The sequence below is a fragment of the Vigna umbellata genome, chromosome 5 (assembly GCF_029865625.1).
Source record: "Vigna umbellata cultivar VRB3 chromosome 5, Vumbellata_1.0, whole genome shotgun sequence".
NCBI classification, from domain to species: Eukaryota; Viridiplantae; Streptophyta; class Magnoliopsida; order Fabales; family Fabaceae; genus Vigna; species Vigna umbellata.
The window spans coordinates 19,580,416-19,599,705 of NC_142169.1; the positions used below are offsets into that span (position 1 = coordinate 19,580,416).

The following is a 19,290-nucleotide window of genomic DNA, read 5'->3' on the forward strand; positions in this document are numbered from 1 at the left end:
CCAGTTTCCAATTATTTATACCACTGTTTTCCAAACCTACCCATACCAGTAACGTTTTCTTTAAGGAAATTTGGCTTCAAGGAGCATGCATCAACTGAACAGAAATGATATAACTCAAAAACCAGAAGAAAATAACTAAAACATTCACAAATGGCCGTAATTGGGTAATTCATCTAACTAAAGAATAATGGTACCACACGTGAAGCCCTTATAATTTTATTTTTTAAATTTAGATACTTCATTAATAGTACTTCTTGATCTGCATATGATACACTCCATCCTTTGATCAAGCTTTCCTCAAACTTAAAGGTTTCCACGAGTCCAAAGGCTACAATCGAATGAACAAGGGGTCATCTGAACTCAAGTTACACATAATGATTTAACTTTGATACCCTCAGGCTTTCACTACGTATTGCTAATACATTCTCCGTACAGTGATCACAGAATTTGCAGTCAGTCTTAATGGACAGAACACTGTCCAAGTTTCAATGGAAGAAGGATGAGCAAATTTCATCAACACCTCAACCGATGCAATGTTTTCCTGCCCAAAAATATAATTATTAGCACAAAATGAAAGATAGACAATGCAAGTTCTTCCGTGTTCCAATGTAGAAAGCACAAAAACAAGAAACCAATGTTTGGTTAACAACTAGTTACATAAGAGTCTATAATTGTCAATGAATAAAGATTAACCAAAGCTTTTTCTCACCATTTGTGATCAGTTACATGGATCAAACAATGCCTGTGTTTTTACCAAAAGCAAATTCTGTAGATATGCGTCACTATGGAAAGTGTAGAAAGTATAAATTGTGTTACACCAGCATCAGATTTATATTATAAATATAAAGCATTTCCTTTTGCTGATCTGTATCTGAAAATTATTGTGACACCTAAGCCTCAGAGTCACAATCAGTAGAGGACCTATGTTAAATTGATGGAGCGCATTCACTCTGTATATAACTGAAATTTATACTTTAGCCCCTCATTTTTTATATATTTAAACCCCCCATCCCCAATTTCCATTCTGACGTCAAATTTTCTTTTGCTATCAAGTTTCGTTCATTCATTCGGTTCCATTTTTAACTGAGTACTTTTCACTTTATTTACCTAGACATTCCATTCCGTGTCAATTTATCCATTCCATGATGATGACGATGATTATAATAGTCAATATTATTACATTTATTTTTCAAAATATATTGTCCCCAATGATCCAAGGTCTAAGGTCCTGGATTTACGACTACCACATTGAGAAACCACATCTTTTATAAGTACAAGATACAAAATTCATAATATGTGAGAACCTATGCAAGTCAACAACATTACTAACACAAATTTGCAAATCTTCTTGATAGGGAGCAAATAATTTTGGAATAAACAGTTGGTCAGAATCACAGCAACAAATATGAATCATAATGTTTAGTCCCTCCTCTGGAGAAAATTGCAAAAGAATTATTCATCTATCCTGTTTTGTTTCATTTTTTTGTACTGCATAATCAGGAGAAAACTTGCCCTAATCTTAATAATAGTTTTGCAAGAAAACTGATCAATAAGATAAAAACCAGAAGGGCAAACAATTCCAATATTATTATTGATATTGATCATAATTGCTATGACAATCATTTAATCTATAAGGAATGGATTTAAAAAGGAAACAGAGTAGAAAAGGTGAATCAATCAAGCAAAAAAGTAGGAAAAGAAATATTATCCTTAGGGCAAGCAGTAGATTTGATTTTGTATACAGATATTTTTGGAGGAATTAGCATATTAAAGACTCACAGCTATTGCATATTTTAAGCTTTTTCCGCTTGACATGCTTATTATCCCTTTGGCTTATGGTCTTACGCTCCTCCATAGGGTGATACTTCATAGACGCCAACTCTTCTTTTGCAGTATCAAGCCTGCGCTTTTCATCTTTCTGGAACAATTTTCTGTAAGTAACAACCCAATGAAGCTTTACATGCGATTCGGAAATCAACACTTACATAGAACAGCTCCAACCCTGCAATCTGTTGCTTACAAAGCTTTAGTTCCATCTCAAGAGCGTGTATCCGACATTCAGCAGGGACAGCACTCTGCTCAACCATTTGTTTTTGCCTACTTCGGACAACCTCCGGTTGCCACACATTCAAAGCTACAAAGGCTTGCCTACAAAAAAGAAAAAAAAAAAAAACTCACAAAACCCCCATCAACACCAAAGCTACTATTACGTACTCAGGTACGTAAACTAGCCAAATACAATCTTTCACACTCTCACACACGTGATAGAACAATAAACGAATGATAATGGATGAATGAGTCTCTTTTATTGATAAGAATAACTAAATAATATAGAAAACAAACAATAATTGGGAGTATAACCTCCGTCAACTATTCTGGAGCATAACCTCCTTTACAAAACTCACAAATCAAAAGCATACCCTTAATCCTAGACTCTAACTTTATTTATACTAATTATTTCCCACCCCATTTCCCAAGAATATATCTGCATTTAATATAAATATCTCTATATTTAATATGAATATCTTCCCGTATATTATCCTAGCATATATTCTTAATTATAAATATCTTATATTGAATATTTCCTAAGATATATATATTTATTTATTATAATTAACTTATACGGAATATTCTCTCCTATTGTAGCTCCTTTTACTGTAACTAGCTCTCGCCCCCCTAACCACTACGCAATTAAGATGGTGATTCTTCAACCTTTCGGCTTAGGTCTTCCCACCGTTCGGCCTGGTCGCTCCCTGCCTCCCACCTTTCGGCCTGGTCGCTCCCTGCCTCCCACCGATCGGCCTGGTCGCTCCCTGCCTCCCACCGTTCGGCCTAGTCGCTCCCTGCCTCCCACCGTTCGGCCTGGTCGCTTCCTGCCTCCCACCGTTCGGCCAGGTCGCCCCCATTGTCACCGTTTAGCTTGGTCGCTCCCTTTTTGTCCACCGTTCAGTCTGACCATTCCCCCTTGTCCACCGTTCAGCCTTACCTCTCAATGCCTTCCACAGTTTGGCCTTTACGGTCAATACCGTTCAGCCTCATTTCCCTCCTACCTTTCTTCTCCTTCTCATTACCTCCCACCTTATATCCTAACATTACACCCCGCTATTCCCTCCCACCTTATATCCTAGCATTACACCTCGCTGCAAAACAACCTTGTCCTCAAGGTTGGAATCGGGGAGCTTGATCTCATGGCTCCTCATCAATCCAGGTCTAGAGGCTCGGGTGGTGGCCATCCCTCCTCATCTTCCACCAATATCGTGACTCTCAAGCTCCTGTCCGGACAGTGGTGAGCAGGACCAAACAGAACGCCGCATCTAAAGCACCTTCCTTCTTTCCTTTGTTTCACATATTCCTCATAGGGTAGATTCCTCAGGTTTCTTTCCTTTCGTCTGAAACCCATACCCTCTGTGATTGTTGCTCGACTCTCCACAGCAGTTACCGTCCGACTCTGGTTAGGGCGACTGGACTCCAACCGCGTATTCGAACCGTTCGGTCTCTCAAATTGATTCTTGATCATACTTCCGCTCCCAGCCTTCACGCTCCTTGGACGTCCTCCACGTCCATCGCCATCCTCATAGCTATCATCGCCATCCTGTAAACCTGCCATGAAGTAGCCCATCAGCTATGCTTTGGCCACTCCTTTTGTCTGTCCCACCAAAATTTCAAATTCTTGGATGTATTCCTCCACCAAGCCTATCTGCTTAATGGCCGTCAGTCTCTCAAAGACTGGTCCCTGACTGCTGCCTCCGAACCGTACCACTATTGCCTCCTTCAGTCCCGTCCACGTTCGGTCGTCAGTTTGCTCCCTCCAGAATCTGACCCAGAATCCTGCACTACCCTTCATGCTGATGTACGCTAGACGCAACTTTTCCTCCTCAGACACCCCTTGTAACTCGAAGAATTTATCCGCTCTACTGATCCAGTTCAGTGGATCACTCCCTTCGAAAACGGGTAACTCTACCCTTCTTCTCCAATTCAAAGGTTCCTCCTAGCGTTCAACACCGTTCGGTCCATTGCCCCTCTCACCGTTCGATCCACCTCCTTCCCCACCGTTCGGTCCTTCCTTCATCCTTCTCGCCCTCCTCCTTGTTGACTTTCCCATTGATGGACCCCTGACTTCCTTTTGACTTCCCATCTAGATGATGGGCTCGTACTGCCATCATTCTCATCAGCTCTTGTAAATTCTTGCAGATTGCTTCCTTCTTCGTCTCGCCTATGGACACCTGCATGCTTTCCTGATTTAACCCCACGTGCTCCAGTTTGACTTTGACTGCACTCATCCTCCCCTCCATGACGTTTCTCACTCTTCTTTGTCACTCCGACTGGCCTCACACTCTCTCCTTGATCTGGCAGGTCGAACCAAGAATTGTTACGCACCTGAGTATGTAAACTAGCCAAATACAACCTTTCACACTCTCACACACGTGATAGAACAATAAACGACTGATAATAGATGAATGAATCTCTTTTATTGATAAGAATAACTGAATCAAATAGAAAACAAACAATAATTTGGAGCATAACCTTCGTCAACTATTCTGGAGCATAACCTCCTTTACAAAACTCACAAATCAAAAGCACACCCTTAACCCTAGACTCTAGCTTTATTTATACTAATTATTTCCCGCCCCATCTCTTACTAAATATTTCTCTAGGAAATATTTGCATTTAATATAAATATCTCTATATTTAATATGAATATCTCCGTATATTATCCTAGCATATATCCTTAATTATAAATGTCTTATATTGAATATTTCCTAGGATATATATATATATATATATATATATATATATATATATATATATATATATATATATATATATATATATATATATATAATGTATATTTATTTACTCTAATTAATTTATACTGAATATTCTCTCGTATTGTGGCTGCTTTTACTGTAATTAGCTCTCGCTCCCCTAACCGCTGCGCAGCTAAGATGGTGATTCTTCAACCGTTCGGCTCAGGTCCTTCCCTGCTTCCCACCATTCGGCCTGATCGCTCCCTGCCTCCCACTGTTTGCCCTGGTCGATCCCTGCCTCCCACTGTTTGCCCTGGTCGATCCCTGCCTCCCACCGTTCGGCCTAGTTGCTCCCTGCCTCCCACCGTTCGGCCAGGTCGCCCCCGTTGTCACTGTTCAGCCTGGTCGCTCCCCTTTTGTCCACCTTTCGGTCTGACCATTTCCCCTTATTCATTGTTCGGCCTTACTTGTCAATGCCTTCCACCGTTCGGCCTTTATGGTCAATATCGTTCGGCCTCACTTCCCTCCTACCTTTCTTCTCCTTCTCATTACCTCCCAACCCTTATCATTATCTCCCACCTTATACCCTAACAACTACCCAAGCTAATAAATGCAGTAAAACCTACAACAAACCCACCATGGAGCAAAAAATATAGCTCATACTCTTAGAATATGAGTTTAGGTGCCTAACTCAATCTTGAAAAATCAATTGGTAAGATAAGAACTATCCAAACTTCATAAAAAAAAAAAAAACTCACAAAACCCCATCAACACCAAAGCTACCCAAGCTAATAAATGCAGTAAAGCCTACAGCAAACCCACCATGGAGCAAAAGATATAGCTCATACTATTAGAATATGAGTTTAGGTTCGTAACTCAATCTTGTAAAATCAGTTGGTAAGATAAGAACTATCCAAATTTCATTTAAGTCATATTTCTAGTCTATATGAGACAAAATACCATTCAGGCTCCAACTGAGTCTCCAATGACGTAGCAACTATGGGCTCCAACTGAGACTCTTCTTTTATTTAGGTGACTTTCCAATGGATAAAATTACAATAGTCAATAGCTGCAGCCAGTTACCCCGGAAATGAAAAATCAATCCACCCCCATTACTGTTCTGTTATATAAACAAGAACATTAAAATACCCACATAACACCAAAAAGATAGCATAACCAATAAAACAATCCGCAACAAGAATTTTCACAACAGAGTCCATATAGGATCGGCATAAGAATTCAACTAAAACACAGATGAATAAAAGAAAAAGGCTTTGGTATGTGTGTGTGAGATGAAAGATTAAGTGGGTAGAGTACCTGGCCCTACGCAAATTGGACAAGTCTTGAGCAGTTTGTGTGGCTGTGGCGGTTTCTTGAGCAACACGTGTCTGAATTTCTCTGAGTTTTCTAGAATGTTCCGCAATCTGGCTCTCTTTTCTCAACACAGCCCTCCTATGAGCAGCTATTCTCCTCTCCTTGTCCCTCTCAAACCTAATTACCAAAAACTCACTTCATAAATAAGTAATAAAAATTTGAGCTTTAAAGTTACCCAGATAAGAAAATCACACAAAAGGCAGAAGGGCGAGCTAAGAAGAGTTGAAAACGCGGAACAAAATTCGCACCTTAATTTATATAGAGATTTAGAAGAAGTGGAAGAAGAAGGATGGGGTTGAGGATAGTCGGCGGAGAGAAGGCGGTTCCAAAGAAGATCCTCGGAGGAGAGGCGGTGCAGGCGGCGGCATGAGATGGAGACGCAGCAGAGATCCTTGTAGCTGAAACCGCTGCTTTCGATTCCGATTTCTAGAATTCGCCGCCATAGTTCTTCCGGGAGAAAGGACATTCTCCGAATTCCAACAAAATGTTCAAAAGCTATAATTGCAGCCTGATATATACAATAATATTTATTTATATTTCCGATAAATATTATCTATTATTAAATTAAATTTATTCAATAAAATTTGAATATACTTTCTTTTAAAAAAAACTCAGATTTAACTTATTCAATTAAAAATTTAATTGAAATATTAATTTGTCGTAAATACATTTTTGTTAAGAATTATATTTACAACAATTTGAATTGGATCCTATATAATTCAAGTTGGTAGAGAAAAAAAAAAGAATTATCTATATTAGTTTTGTACTACATTCACATGCTTCCATTTTTTTACTACAACGGCATTGCCACCTCTTCCATTCCACATGCATTTTATTCCTTTAATGGAAAGAGCCACTCTAGTTAAGGTGAAAATCATATTGCTATTCTCAAGGTCAACAAGACAAAAAAAAAATGAGAAGTTAGTGACAAATATGCTTCATGAGGGAATTATTCCATCAAGCAAGAGTCTTTTTTTCATCTTCCTAATGTTCATCTGAAATGTAGAAAATTGAGTATTTTACCCATATTCTTTTAGGCTAAGATGTGGCTATGGATACTTAAAAGTTGAAACTTGTCAAAAAGTGACTTTAGCCAAAAAATTTAAGCAATTGGAAGGATTTCACGGTTTAATCAGATATTATAGATGATTTGTGAAAGGATATGCTTGGCTAGTAGCACCTTAATTGACTTATTGCAAAAAGATGCGTTTTAGCGGAATGAAGTAGCAACACAAAAAATCTTCGAATGCACTTACTGCTTTCCAATTTTCCAGAACTGTGTTATTTTGGAAACGGTTGCAAGCTCATAAATGGAAACGATAGAGTAAAGGAAATAATCCCATTGCATAATCAACATATACATAATTGTATGCTAATAAAACGAATAATAAAAGCTTCAAAGAACTCTTAGACCAATGGTTGCAAACACCAAAGATGCATAAGTTGATTTCACAGTATTGTATAAACTGAGAAAAGAAAATATCCATACAATTGAGTTGTCAAGAGATTTTATGATGGCATGGTCTAGGCCTAATCAGTGGCTTAAGAAGGTTGCAAAATTAATTCAAACTGATATCAATTTCCTCACAACTAGTCACCTCCCAAAATTTTTGTTATGACAATTATTTCTTCTTTTATATCCATCTCATTCACAGTTTTACCTCCAGTGTTTTATTTAATATCATTAACTTATTCTTTAACACAAAGCCCGTTGAACCTCAAAGCTCTTCTTCCACAGACCCTTTCTTAGCCACCTCCTTGAATTCTTTATTTTCAAACAAACAATCTCACACCCGAAAGAATTTCAGGCCCCAATCCTCTGTTTTAGAAGTATAGAACAGAGTCCGAACAACTCCTATTTAGAATTTATTACGTATTTAGAGACACAATAATCATCCTATGCCATAGTTAACAAGACACGGAGCATAAGACAAAAAAACAGTACACGTTCACTTAAAGAAAACAGAAATAAGTGCAAGAAAATGCCAGGAATGACTGATGGGAACTCCTTTAGGTACTTCCATCCAAAGAAATATCAACTTATATTAAGACTAAAAAAAGGAAAGTGAATAAAAACTTTAATGAAAAGCTATTTCCTTATCTAGGTCTTAGATGGATTCTCTTTGTTAAACACATTTTGTTTGACTTCTTAAATCAAGAAGTCATCCGAATATACTTCTCTTATTCAATGAACAAGAATATAATTGTATAGTAATCACTCCCAAGGAAGTCCGATCTCCCTCCACTGGACTAGTGTTCCAGATAACAACAAAATATTCATTTCCTAATCCTTGCCCTTTACCATTAATTCTTATTTATACTCCCATTTTCCTCTAACTAACTTCTAACATAAACTTCCTCCTAATTTCTAACAGACATTCTCTCCTTCCCGCCTTTATTTCTCCTCACGTATACTTTTATTCCCCTATCAATACCCCTCCATCTCAACAACCTTGTCCTCAAGGTTGAAATTCAGAAATTGTTGCTTGATGTACAACTCTTCTTCCCAAGTTGCTCCTTCTACGCTACCTTCTTGCCATTGGATCAGAATTTGAGATACTTCCTCTCCTTGTTGATTTATGTCTCTCTTTTGTAATACCTTTAAAGGTCTAACGAGATCCCTTAGTCCTTCTTGTAATCCAGCAAAGAAATACCGAAGAAGTTGTTCCTCCGTCACGCCCGCCGCCTGAGCCACCAGGACTTCGAATTCCTGTACATATTCTTCTACCGCTCCTCTTTGTCGCATTGCCGCCAATTTTCGAAGATTGTTCCCCGATGTCTACCTCCAAACCTCCTGACCATCGCCTCCGTCAATGTCGCCCAGGTAGGATTCTTCACCTTCTTCCGCCAAAAGCGGAACCAATAATTCGCTCCCCATTCCATACAGATGTACACCAGCTTCATCTTCTCCCTTTCTGTCACATTTTGTAATTCGAAGAATTTCTCTGCCCTAGCGATCCATCCCATCGGATCGACCCCTTCGAAAATGGGTAATTCCACTCTCTTCATCCAATTCTTTTGAACGTCGCGTTCTTCCTCCGATTCATCCTCTGACTCATCCTCCTTCGTACCCCGACCTTCATTAACCAAACGATTGCTTTCAAAACTCCTCCCTTGGTTCCCTCTTCTCCCACGGTTGCGATTCGCGTTTGGAGCCATTCCCCTCATCTCCGCTCGAATTTCCTCCAACGTCGCTTCCATGGAATCGAATCTTCCCTCCAATGCACTCACCCTGTTCTCCATCTTGTCTCTCCTTCGATTTGGATCCGGCAGGTCGGGCCAATATTGTTGGACTTCTTAAATCAAGAAGTCAAGAAAGGAAATAGATCACACCAACAGAACACACTTATCTGAATATACTTCTCTTATTCAATGAACAAGAATACAATTGTATAGTAATCACCCCCCAAGGAAGCCCGATCTCCCTCCACTGGACTAATGTTCCAGTTAACAACAAAATATTCATTTCCTAATCCTCGCCCTTTACCACTAATTCTTATTTATACTCCCCTTTTCCTCTAACTAACTTCTAACAGAAACTCCCTCCTAATTTCTAACAGACATTCTCTCCTTCCCGCCTTTATTTCTCCTCACGTATACTTTTATTCCATATCACATTTGTATTGTTTTGTAGGTCACAAATAAAGGTTGGAGACCATGCCTATGCATCCTAGAAGGCTTGCCAAGCTAAAGAGAGCAAATGAGGCAAAGAAGAGAGCATCTAAAGTGATTTCCGGATTAAAGTTTTTGACTTCCGGATTGGACTACAAAGGGAGATTGGCTTCCGGAATAGAACCTGTGCCCAACTACCAACACCATGAGCTTAGCCATTACGAACCAGAATTTAAGCTTTTAAAACACGTTTTAATTATGTTTCGCATGGGACTTGCAGCCCAAGCTTAAATTGCGTCTTCAACACACTTCTTTTGTCATTCTTTAGAGCTTGGTAGATCAGCTATAGAGCCCTCTCTTCACCTATAAAAGAGAGGCACTCTCCATTGCAAAATCCAACTTTGAAGAGATAATGAAATGCTATTGAGTTTACTCCAGGCTTATCCTCAGAGTTCAAACTTTCTTGTGCTTATTTTGCACTCCTTCCTCTAGCTTCCTTCCCCCTTAGAAGGTCTTCTGAGCTTGAGAAACCTCACACACTTACCAAACCTCCACTAAACCATTTCACAAACACTTGGCGTGTACCTGCGTCTTCCTTCATCAATTCATTTCGCTACATCCATTTTGATTCGTGGAGAGCTCTAGCTTGAAGAGTGGAGCTGCTTCCATCAATGACTAATGTGAGAGAAACGGAATTGAAAGTGCAAAGACTTCATATATAAGCTAGGTGTCCCAAAAAAGGACTGGTTTGATCCGAAAACGGTTGGACTGTTGGGAGGTGGTCACAAAATATGTCAGGAGGACAATGATGCGAACAAGGGAGAAACCAACATTAAATTTTGATCTTACATTCCAAAAATTGTTAGTTATCATGTCACCGAAATTGAAGATAATGTGCAAAACATTAACAACTCAGAGACGGGTGAGCAGTATCACAACCAGATTAACAGGTCCTGGTTAACACTTGAGGAGCAAAGAAATACAGGTCAGGCCAGACTATCATCCCAACAGTAGATCCAATCGTATTGAACTCTAGATGTTTCAAATTATAAACACCTTATCAATTTTATTTCTGATGTTGGCATACCTAGAGGCATCAAGAAAAAGTTATGGGACTCATGCTCCTCATTCCATTTAAAAATGTCCCACAAAATCTGTCATGTAACCATAAAGTTTTTCCTCTAGAATTTCTGATCTGTATGGTGTCAAGAAGCATCACAGAAGCTCTACATCTGGATTGAGAAATGGCTGAGATGGAATGAAAGCTCTTCTAAGAAAAGGACTTCGGAAATAGTTTATTTACCATCAAACAAAAAGACAGTGATTGCCATTCTTATTAACAGTGCAAATGTATTGGAATTCAAATTTATATTTTGCACAACCCTTGGTGAGTCAATTCATGCACACAATTTGAAGCTGAACCATCTAAAAGGGTCATTAGGAAGAGAATTGTTGTTCAGGAAGCACGATCACTTGCAAATAGAAGCCTAACCCAATGCATAATGGGTGGCAGTACTGCTCTGATATGAGGGGTACCTATGATGACCATTGTACATTTCTTGGAAGAAAAACTCGGTACATGGAGAAACAGGAAATCAATGTAGTAGCAACTAGTCAGAAATAGAATGTAGATTACCGACCCATGCAATATGAGATTATGTGAGTTGAAAGACTACTAAGGACATCTACAGTACAAGGGTCATAATCGGGACCATGAGCTTAAAACCTAGGTTTTATAAGAAACTCCATTGGAACATGCTGATATGGTATGAGAAGATCTTCAAAACTGTCATAAGAATTAAAAATTATTTCTCATGTTGCAAACGCTGTACTTACAATGAATGAACTGTACATAAAAATTATTAAAATGTAGGTTTTATAAGATCTCATATTAGAACAAAGCATACAAGAAGATTTTAAAAATAACGTGACATACTAAGATTTACATGAAACAAAATAAGACTCTATAGTATGACTCTTGCATTAGAGATAACTAAGAACTTTATAAGTTGCCAACTCTAAACCTGTGAAAATCTACAATTACCATTCGCCGTAATTGTCAATCCTGTTTTTTTTATGACAGAATCAAGCATGTGAAAGCAGATAAACTTCATTAAAATGAAAGAAGAAAAATAGACAGACTGCATGCCCTATGTCCTTACAAAAGAACAAATTGCAAACATTATCAGATTATTTAGATGAGCTATCTATGGAAGAAATTCTTTAAACCCAACCGAGAATGGGAGGATGAAGTATGTTTCAATTCCAAGACCTAGATAAAAGGACATATGTTAAGAATGTAGAATACCAGTAAATAGTATTGATATTAATTTGGATTTAGAAGGTATATAACTTGGAACGTCTATATACGGGGAGGCCAAGACCCTAAAAGTTAAATTGATTGATATTCATACAGTATCACTTCATTCTTATAACAACAGTGGGGAGAAAGAGACACAGTACACTAAAAACTATTCTCAACAAAGTAAACAACTTTGAACTATATAAGAGGCAAAACAAATTTCTCAAAGGCATAAGAAAGGAACCTTTAACTGCTGCCAGACTTAAATCAATCAGATATTTGTAAGCAAAGTTTTGTCTATAATCTGCAGAGAACTAATGGTAAGCGATGCATAAATACATCCTTAGAATTACTTGTGTGCATTATAGTACAACTTAAAAGCACATATGCAGATCACCCTTTTCGTGCACATCAAAATGTACACGTGATACTTTAATACAAAATCACCCGTCAATGCTACCCTCTTGCTTAAAGTCAACAATTTGAGCAAACATGACACAGCCTTCTGAATTGTTTTCGGTTTGTAAGAAATATACTAATCTCAAAAAATGATGGATAATATCCATTATGGAGGCTATAAATTGTACGAAAAGTCCATACACACACTCAAGTAGATGTGATAAACTCAGCAAGTGCCAGTAAATAATAACTTCCTCTCCAAATCTCATGTACAACAAAAGGACAAGGAAGACTTGCTTAATATAACTAGTCATTTTAGTTTTAAAATTTACAATCTCTAGAGAAAAGGGCATGGAAGGGGTGGTTGAATTGCATTTCATTTCAAACATCAGTTACAACACTATCTGTGAAAATGAGCACAAGTATATCATTTGCTGTAATGGATATAATCCTACTTAATCATTCCATGCAAAAATTCCTTGTACATGAAACCACTAGAACATTCCTAAAGCCTAGCCTGCCAAACCTGTATCTCAAAAACCTCAAAACATCATCAAATTGGTGGCAGTCCCAACAATGAAGGGCTCCATCAGCAGCCGCGTCAAAAAATAGAACAGAACCCCCAGGGCGATCGAAATTGGAAGTGCCGGCAGAGCCTGCCGGCACACCGACAACAATATCAGTGTGCACCCCAGTCCCGAAATAATGGCAAGGTAACACGCATACACTGTCATCAAATCATACATGGCAGCTCTCCCCACAAGAACACTGTAGAAAACAAAGTCCCCAAGGCCAAGCTTAATCCCCCTCTCCCCACCAATCTCCCTCATCACTCTCTCGGCGTCCTCACCATCCCCAATCCCACTCATTTCAACAAGGGGAGACATCTCCTCATTAATAACAACCTCGCCAAATCTCATTCCACCAACCAATGGGGACCTTTCCCCTTCATCGCTCCCACCATGATTCGCATCAATGTCGTCGTCATCATCATCATTGTTACTTACATTATCCCTAGAAACTACCTGAAGCTCAATTCTAGAAGCTTCAGAATCCGAAACCCCGGCGACCATAAATCCTAGGGCGGCGGGGGTTCGGGTAGCGACAGTAGGACGCGCCTCGTAGACCAACGCCGGCAGCTCCTCGTTCCGAGTGGACGCCAAATCGACGAGGAGCTTGAGCGGGCCTCCGGGGGCGAGAACGGCGACCAAATCGTAGAGCGCGAGCGCAACGAGGAGCGTCCACGTGGTCCACTCAGGCAATTTGGTGAACCAAGCAGCGACGATGATCCCGAGGCAGACCATGTACGCTTGGCGGAGAATAATCGGGATCCCGCCGGCGAAGACGGAGAGTACTCCGACGACGGTGAAATTGAAGAGCAGAAGCAAGGAGGATACCGCGTCGAGGGGGATGGAGAAGCGCTGGAGGAGGGAGAGGAGGATGGATCCGCCCATGGAGGCGAGGACGAAGAAGGCGGAGAAGCGCGTGTAGTGGCGGAGGAAGGCGGTACAGTTGTAGTAGTAGAGGAGTACGAGGAGGAAGGTGACGAGCGCGATGAGGCCGACGAAGACGACGGCGTTGAGGAGCGCGCCCTCGAACTTCTCCGCTGGGCTATCGGCGGGATTCTCGGCGTAGACGAGGTTGGCGGCGGTTGTGATGGTGGCGGCAGAGGATGACGGCGAGGAGAGGGCGTAGACCAGAAGAACCACCAGGAACATGCAGATCGACACCGGACTCATCACGCCGATGATTTCAACGCCCAGACATTCCAGAACGCTCTGTTCCATTCTCGCGATTTTTTAGGTTTTTTTTTTTTACTTTTTTGCTTTTGGTTTCTCTCAGCGCTCCAACTCCGTAACGTTAACAAACTCCATTCTCTTCTGAACCTTGCATAAGAATTTTTCTTCTTTCTTTGCCCATGGTCATGCAGAGTTGAGCACTTCTTAATTTTCCTGTTTTTATTATCCAACAAAGAAATTTATCCCCTTTTTGGGTGTTAGAGTATTCTTTGACTCTATTATTTTAAGCACGGATTAAATAAATTTACCATATTATTTATCTTAATATATGTGTTTGGTTAAAACAACTTACGATTGTAAGAAACAACGTGGTAATTGTCAAGAGAAACATCATTTTTATCTCATTTTTTACATTTTACTTAATACAAGTTTTAAAGGTCAACACTCACTCAAAGTGTTTGAAGGTGCACAACTTCTATACTCACAACAAAAAAAAAGTGAAGTTATACACTACCCTTTATATGTTTTCAGCGTTGGTGGTGATCGATTACAAACTTTTATAATTAATTATAATATAAGAAAATTACAACTTACTTATAATTTACTTATAATCGATTATATCACTATTATAATTGATTATCAGGATTGAAATTCGAAATTAAAAGGATCACGTAATTGAATAAATTGTTTCCTTTATAATAAATTTAAGTAATTTACATCATAAATTGCATCAATTGTTTTTTATACTGAATTTAAATCTTTCATATTCATTATAAATTGTTTCTTTTATACTTAATTAAATAATTTACACTGTCAATTGATCTTATTTAAGATGAGTATAAAGAAAATATGAGAATCTTTTTTATGCACAACAAATTCCTTTGGTAATTCAAATTCATATGTTTTAACTTAGTTTTAATATTTTTTTCTCTGGTAATCGATTACAACAACACTTTGTAATCAATCACCGAACCTTTTTATTCGAATTTCAGTAATTGATTAGTGAAGTCGTGACCTTTCTGAACTACTTCAATACTGTGAAATTAATTACAAGTGCTCGTAATCTATTACTAGTGTTTGAAAACGTATCAGGATGCACAAATTCATCTTTTTTATTTTGACAGTATATAAGTTGTGCACCTCCTGTACAAATTCTTCATTTGAAGTCATGTGAAAGACAGCACAACTTATCCATTTCCGTAAACAAAAAAAATTTGCCTAGATCCATAATAACAAACTAAATTTTGTCTAAAAATGTAAAAAAAAAAACTAATTAAATTGATCTTCGACACCTGTGCCTCACATATCATAATAATCAATTACATACTTTGCCATTTTTTATTGAATAATTTTCAAAAGATACAAAGAAAAAAGGACAAGATATTAGCACCCTTTCATTCAAAGATTCCTATGACAAGCCATGTTCAAAGGAATGGGTGGATCAGAAAATGCACCATCAACAATCTGTTCAAGCACCCTTTTGTTTGCAGCCTGAGTGTAATGAACGCCATCCCAATTAACCCAAACAGATGGATCCTTGCATGGCTTCGCCACCAGAATCTCTTTCCCACCACGCTTAATCTTAGCACCACACCCCATGTGCAAATTGTAGTTGTACTTTCCACCATGTCCACAACATGCTCTCAATGGTTCCTCAAAACCTGCATTCAACAAACAAACTCATTTTCCCACACTTTTTTCACAAACTAAACAAGTCCAAACCAGAGACAGAGGGTTTACCATGCTTCTTCGGATGACTAATGAGAGAGTACTTCGCAGCGTAAACATCAACATAAGTGATAGCAGCCAGGGGAAGCTCTTTTCTGAGTTGAAACACAACCTTTTCCAGTTCACGATTGAAGAACTTGGCCACTTCATTATAAGGGGTTGCACATCCTGCTTTGTCCACTAATGACCGTTTCACTGGGTGAAGATCCATTATGTATGGCAAACAACCAACAGGACCCGTATTGTGAACCCAAAATGACCTTCCTCCATGATTATATATATACTAACAAAACCAAACAAATACACAAACATCTGTCATGCACATGCTGTTAGTTTGTTTTCTGATTAAACTTTATGCAGTTCCTATATTTGTATGTTTTAGTTCATATACTTGCAAGAATACAGTAGTTCTAGTACATGAATCAAACATCTATACATAACTTATTCTCGAAATTGAAGTTACTATAAACAGTTTGTATTTTCCACAAATGTTAAACCAAATATGTATCAGAATGCAAGAACTGTATAAGTTAACTTTTCTGAATCAGCAACAAGAAACATCACATGCATTACCTTGATTACGTTCTTGAATTGATCCAAAACATCTGGAACATACGCTCTAACTTGATCCGTGGACATGTTGTGGAAGTAACCAGATGCCAAGTCATTTTGACCAATATCAAACGTGTACAATGCTTGAGAAAAGTATTCTGCTTTTGGTAACAATGTTTCGTATACTCCACCTAAGAGGGATGAAGAATGATCATTGATCATGAAGAACACAAGAAGGGAAAATATGGTTCATGTGTTGGCATTACCTTTATTGCGAAAAATTTGGGTTCTGCGTTGGAAATCACTGAATTGATTGAATTGAACGTCCAGAGAGAAAGGGCTGAAGCCTCCACTTTGATGAAGGGTTGTGTTCTGAGGTCTAATGGTGGATCCAGCAGTTGCAAAGTTCGCTCCATGGCTATAATTTGACCCAACAGAATCAAGAAATGCATTCAAGTAAGGCAGACCCAGCTTCTTAGCTTTTCATGCAAATATCAAAAATCAAGGTCAAATTAATTACCATTCCTCAACATCAAGAACACTTTTTTAATTTAAATTCCTTGGAAACTATAATCTATGCCTGTTTATACAAAATTGAGGGTTCCAAACTTTTTGTAGAAATCTAATATAATATAAAGTATCCTCTTTTAATATACTAATTTGCTTGTTTTTTTAGTTGCAAAATCAGATATCCGAATTTTATTACCAAATTTGCATCTCCTTTATATATATATATATATATATATATATAAAGTAGCTAATCCGTTCAATCTATCTTGTATCATTGTTGATCTTAGATGGAACTTAACTGGTTTTAATTTTAAAAGATTTATTTCTACAGTTGTAAGAATTACTTTTATTGTTAATAATATTTTATAAGATATTTATTTACTATGGTAGATAAAAAGTCATATGAATAATTATTTTAAGAAATGACGTATATAATTAAATAATTACATGTATAATTAATTATATTGATTTCTCTTATATTGTGATGATCATTTTCCAAAGCTAAGGAAAAGGGACAAAAGAGGTTAGATGTGCGTGCGTGGTCCATACATCACATGCTACAATGCATAATCACCAAAGGGTATCTGAAAGTCCTGTCTATCACTTATTATATATACATATAATGTGAGAGAGATGCACTAAATATTGCATTTTATAAAAATAAAAAGGTTTTCATTTTCTGTAAATACTCAATAATTTCAACAACAAACAATAGTTTGATAAAGGGAATAAAATAAATACATCAAAAATTGTCAGATTTATTTATTTTAACTTTCAAAGAAAAGGTAGAAGTATGTGTTGCTATCATGAAATAATGCATTTAATAGTTAGAATTATTCTTAAAGTTTCCATAAAGTTTTCTTTACAATAGCGATAGTGAGAATAAATTATCAGTATCATCATCAAACAAAAAACAAAAAAAAAAATAGAACTTAAAACTTCACACATATTTCCCAAAATTCACGTAACTTAGGCCAACCTTATCAGCTACTATGCCGATTATTATAATGTAAGGATTTTATGCAAAAAAAATATCTCAGCATTCCATAAAAAAGCTAAGAGATTGAAAAATTACATTGGAAAATTCCAAGTATAGAACAATAATATTTCAAATGGCTTTATTTTTTAAAATGATCAAATTATATATCTTTCAAATAACTCAACGTTTTAGATTCTCTTACTTTTGCAATTCTATCCAAAGCAAATCGCTTAAATTAAACAATAAAATTTGGTTGCTGAATCATATGAAGAGTCATATTGTATACTTTTTAAGAACAAAACCTCGAGCAAAGAAATCTTAAACGACTGCAATGTTTGGTGTGATAGATATTACCTTAGAAAAATTGTATTTTATGGAGAGTGACAAAACCCAGTGAATCTGTCGGTGGATTTTTCAAGATACTGCTTTTAGAGATCAAAATACAAATGAACACAACAAAATTAAAGAACTTGGTCAAGAAAACTTTCAATCATTCAAAAAAACCAAACTTTCAATCAGTTTTGATCCCAAATTCTACAAACAAAACACATACTCAAGACTCAAAGTACTGATTTTGCAATTTGGTTGAGAGAATCAAAGTGAACTCAGAAAAGCAATGACAGAGAAAAGGGTTGAGACACTGCAAGATTATATTGAAATAGCAGAAAAGGTTAGGTGGAGTAGAATGTGAGAGTTACTGTCAACACAATGACTAGTTCTTTATGATGAATTTAAACCCTTGTTAAAACAAGAATTCGCAAAGTGAATAAAGAAAATAAGCATAGAAAGAATAAAGAAAATAAGCATAGAAAGAGTAAAGGGTTAAGAACCTATGAAATCAACAATGAGACGGCCATCACAGTAACGGCCAGCAGGGTGGTGGAAGTAGGTCATTCCTTGGGGAGGACCAGGTTGTCCAAAGGCAGCAGAGAGGCCTCCAGTGTCAGAATTGGAGTCACCAAAGTTGAAGATTGCAGGGAAATTACACTGCTTTGAAGCTGAAACTGAGTTTCTGGCATTGAAACAAAGTGCAACAGATATCACAAACCAAAGGGTCATTAACCTACTCCTGCTATTCATTTTCATGTTGTTGTAGCAACAGTTTTGCTCTGAATTGAAAAGGGTGAGAGAGGAAGGGAAAGGGTATGGAGTAGGGAATACAAAGTGGACCTAAGTTCAGAGATGTACTTAATGATGTTACTGAACAGCATAAAAAAAGGTGAACTGTTAACAGCATGTCTTTGTTTGGAGTCTATCCATTATTCCATGGAATTTGAAAAAAAAATTGTTTCCCTTTAAAACAAACATCTTATTAAGATTTTTCCTTTCTTTTTTTAACTCTTTCCA

The 19,290-nt window shown here is 37.6% G+C and overlaps 3 protein-coding genes across 3 annotated transcripts; all 3 read right to left on the bottom strand.

The window, feature by feature from the left end:
- Nucleotides 1-86: 86 nt before the first annotated feature.
- LOC124824891 (F-box protein SKIP24-like) lies at nt 87-6,621 on the bottom strand. Its single transcript, XM_047297400.2, has 5 exons — nt 6,371-6,621; nt 6,066-6,239; nt 1,986-2,148; nt 1,780-1,918; nt 87-541 (listed from the first exon to the last, which is right to left on the bottom strand). Coding segments are annotated over exons 1-5 (696 nt in total). The 5' UTR covers nt 6,589-6,621; the 3' UTR covers nt 87-539.
- Nucleotides 6,622-12,700: 6,079 nt separating this feature from the next.
- PS1 (Presenilin-1) lies at nt 12,701-14,408 on the bottom strand. Its single transcript, XM_047297398.2, has one exon. The coding sequence runs from the start codon at nt 14,220-14,222 to the stop codon at nt 12,978-12,980; it is 1,245 nt and encodes a 414-aa protein (XP_047153354.2). The 5' UTR covers nt 14,223-14,408; the 3' UTR covers nt 12,701-12,977.
- Nucleotides 14,409-15,431: 1,023 nt separating this feature from the next.
- On the bottom strand, nt 15,432-19,136 carry LOC124824888 (GDSL esterase/lipase At3g26430-like). The gene is made up of 5 exons (XM_047297397.2): nt 18,774-19,136; nt 16,721-16,933; nt 16,476-16,645; nt 15,915-16,185; nt 15,432-15,835 (listed from the first exon to the last, which is right to left on the bottom strand). Exons 1-5 carry the CDS (start codon nt 19,027-19,029, stop codon nt 15,573-15,575), a joined length of 1,173 nt encoding a protein of 390 aa, XP_047153353.1. The 5' UTR covers nt 19,030-19,136; the 3' UTR covers nt 15,432-15,572.
- Between the last annotated feature and the right edge of the window lie 154 nt (nt 19,137-19,290).

Coding starts and splice junctions, on each gene's coding strand:
- LOC124824891 (XM_047297400.2), bottom strand. CDS start 6,588: ATGTCCTTTCTCCCGGAAGAACTATGGCGGCGAATTCTAGAAATCGGA. Junction 6,240..6,370: donor AAATCTCTATATAAATTAAG/GTGCGAATTTTG, acceptor TTTGGTAATTAG/GTTTGAGAGGGACAAGGAGA. Junction 2,149..6,065: donor TCCAATTTGCGTAGGGCCAG/GTACTCTACCCA, acceptor TCTTTTTTGTAG/GCAAGCCTTTGTAGCTTTGA.
- PS1 (XM_047297398.2), bottom strand. CDS start 14,222: ATGGAACAGAGCGTTCTGGAATGTCTGGGCGTTGAAATCATCGGCGTG.
- LOC124824888 (XM_047297397.2), bottom strand. CDS start 19,029: ATGAAAATGAATAGCAGGAGTAGGTTAATGACCCTTTGGTTTGTGATA. Junction 16,934..18,773: donor TCTCATTGTTGATTTCATAG/GTTCTTAACCCT, acceptor TTGCATGAAAAG/CTAAGAAGCTGGGTCTGCCT. Junction 16,186..16,475: donor AATTCAAGAACGTAATCAAG/GTAATGCATGTG, acceptor TGGTTTTGTTAG/TATATATATAATCATGGAGG.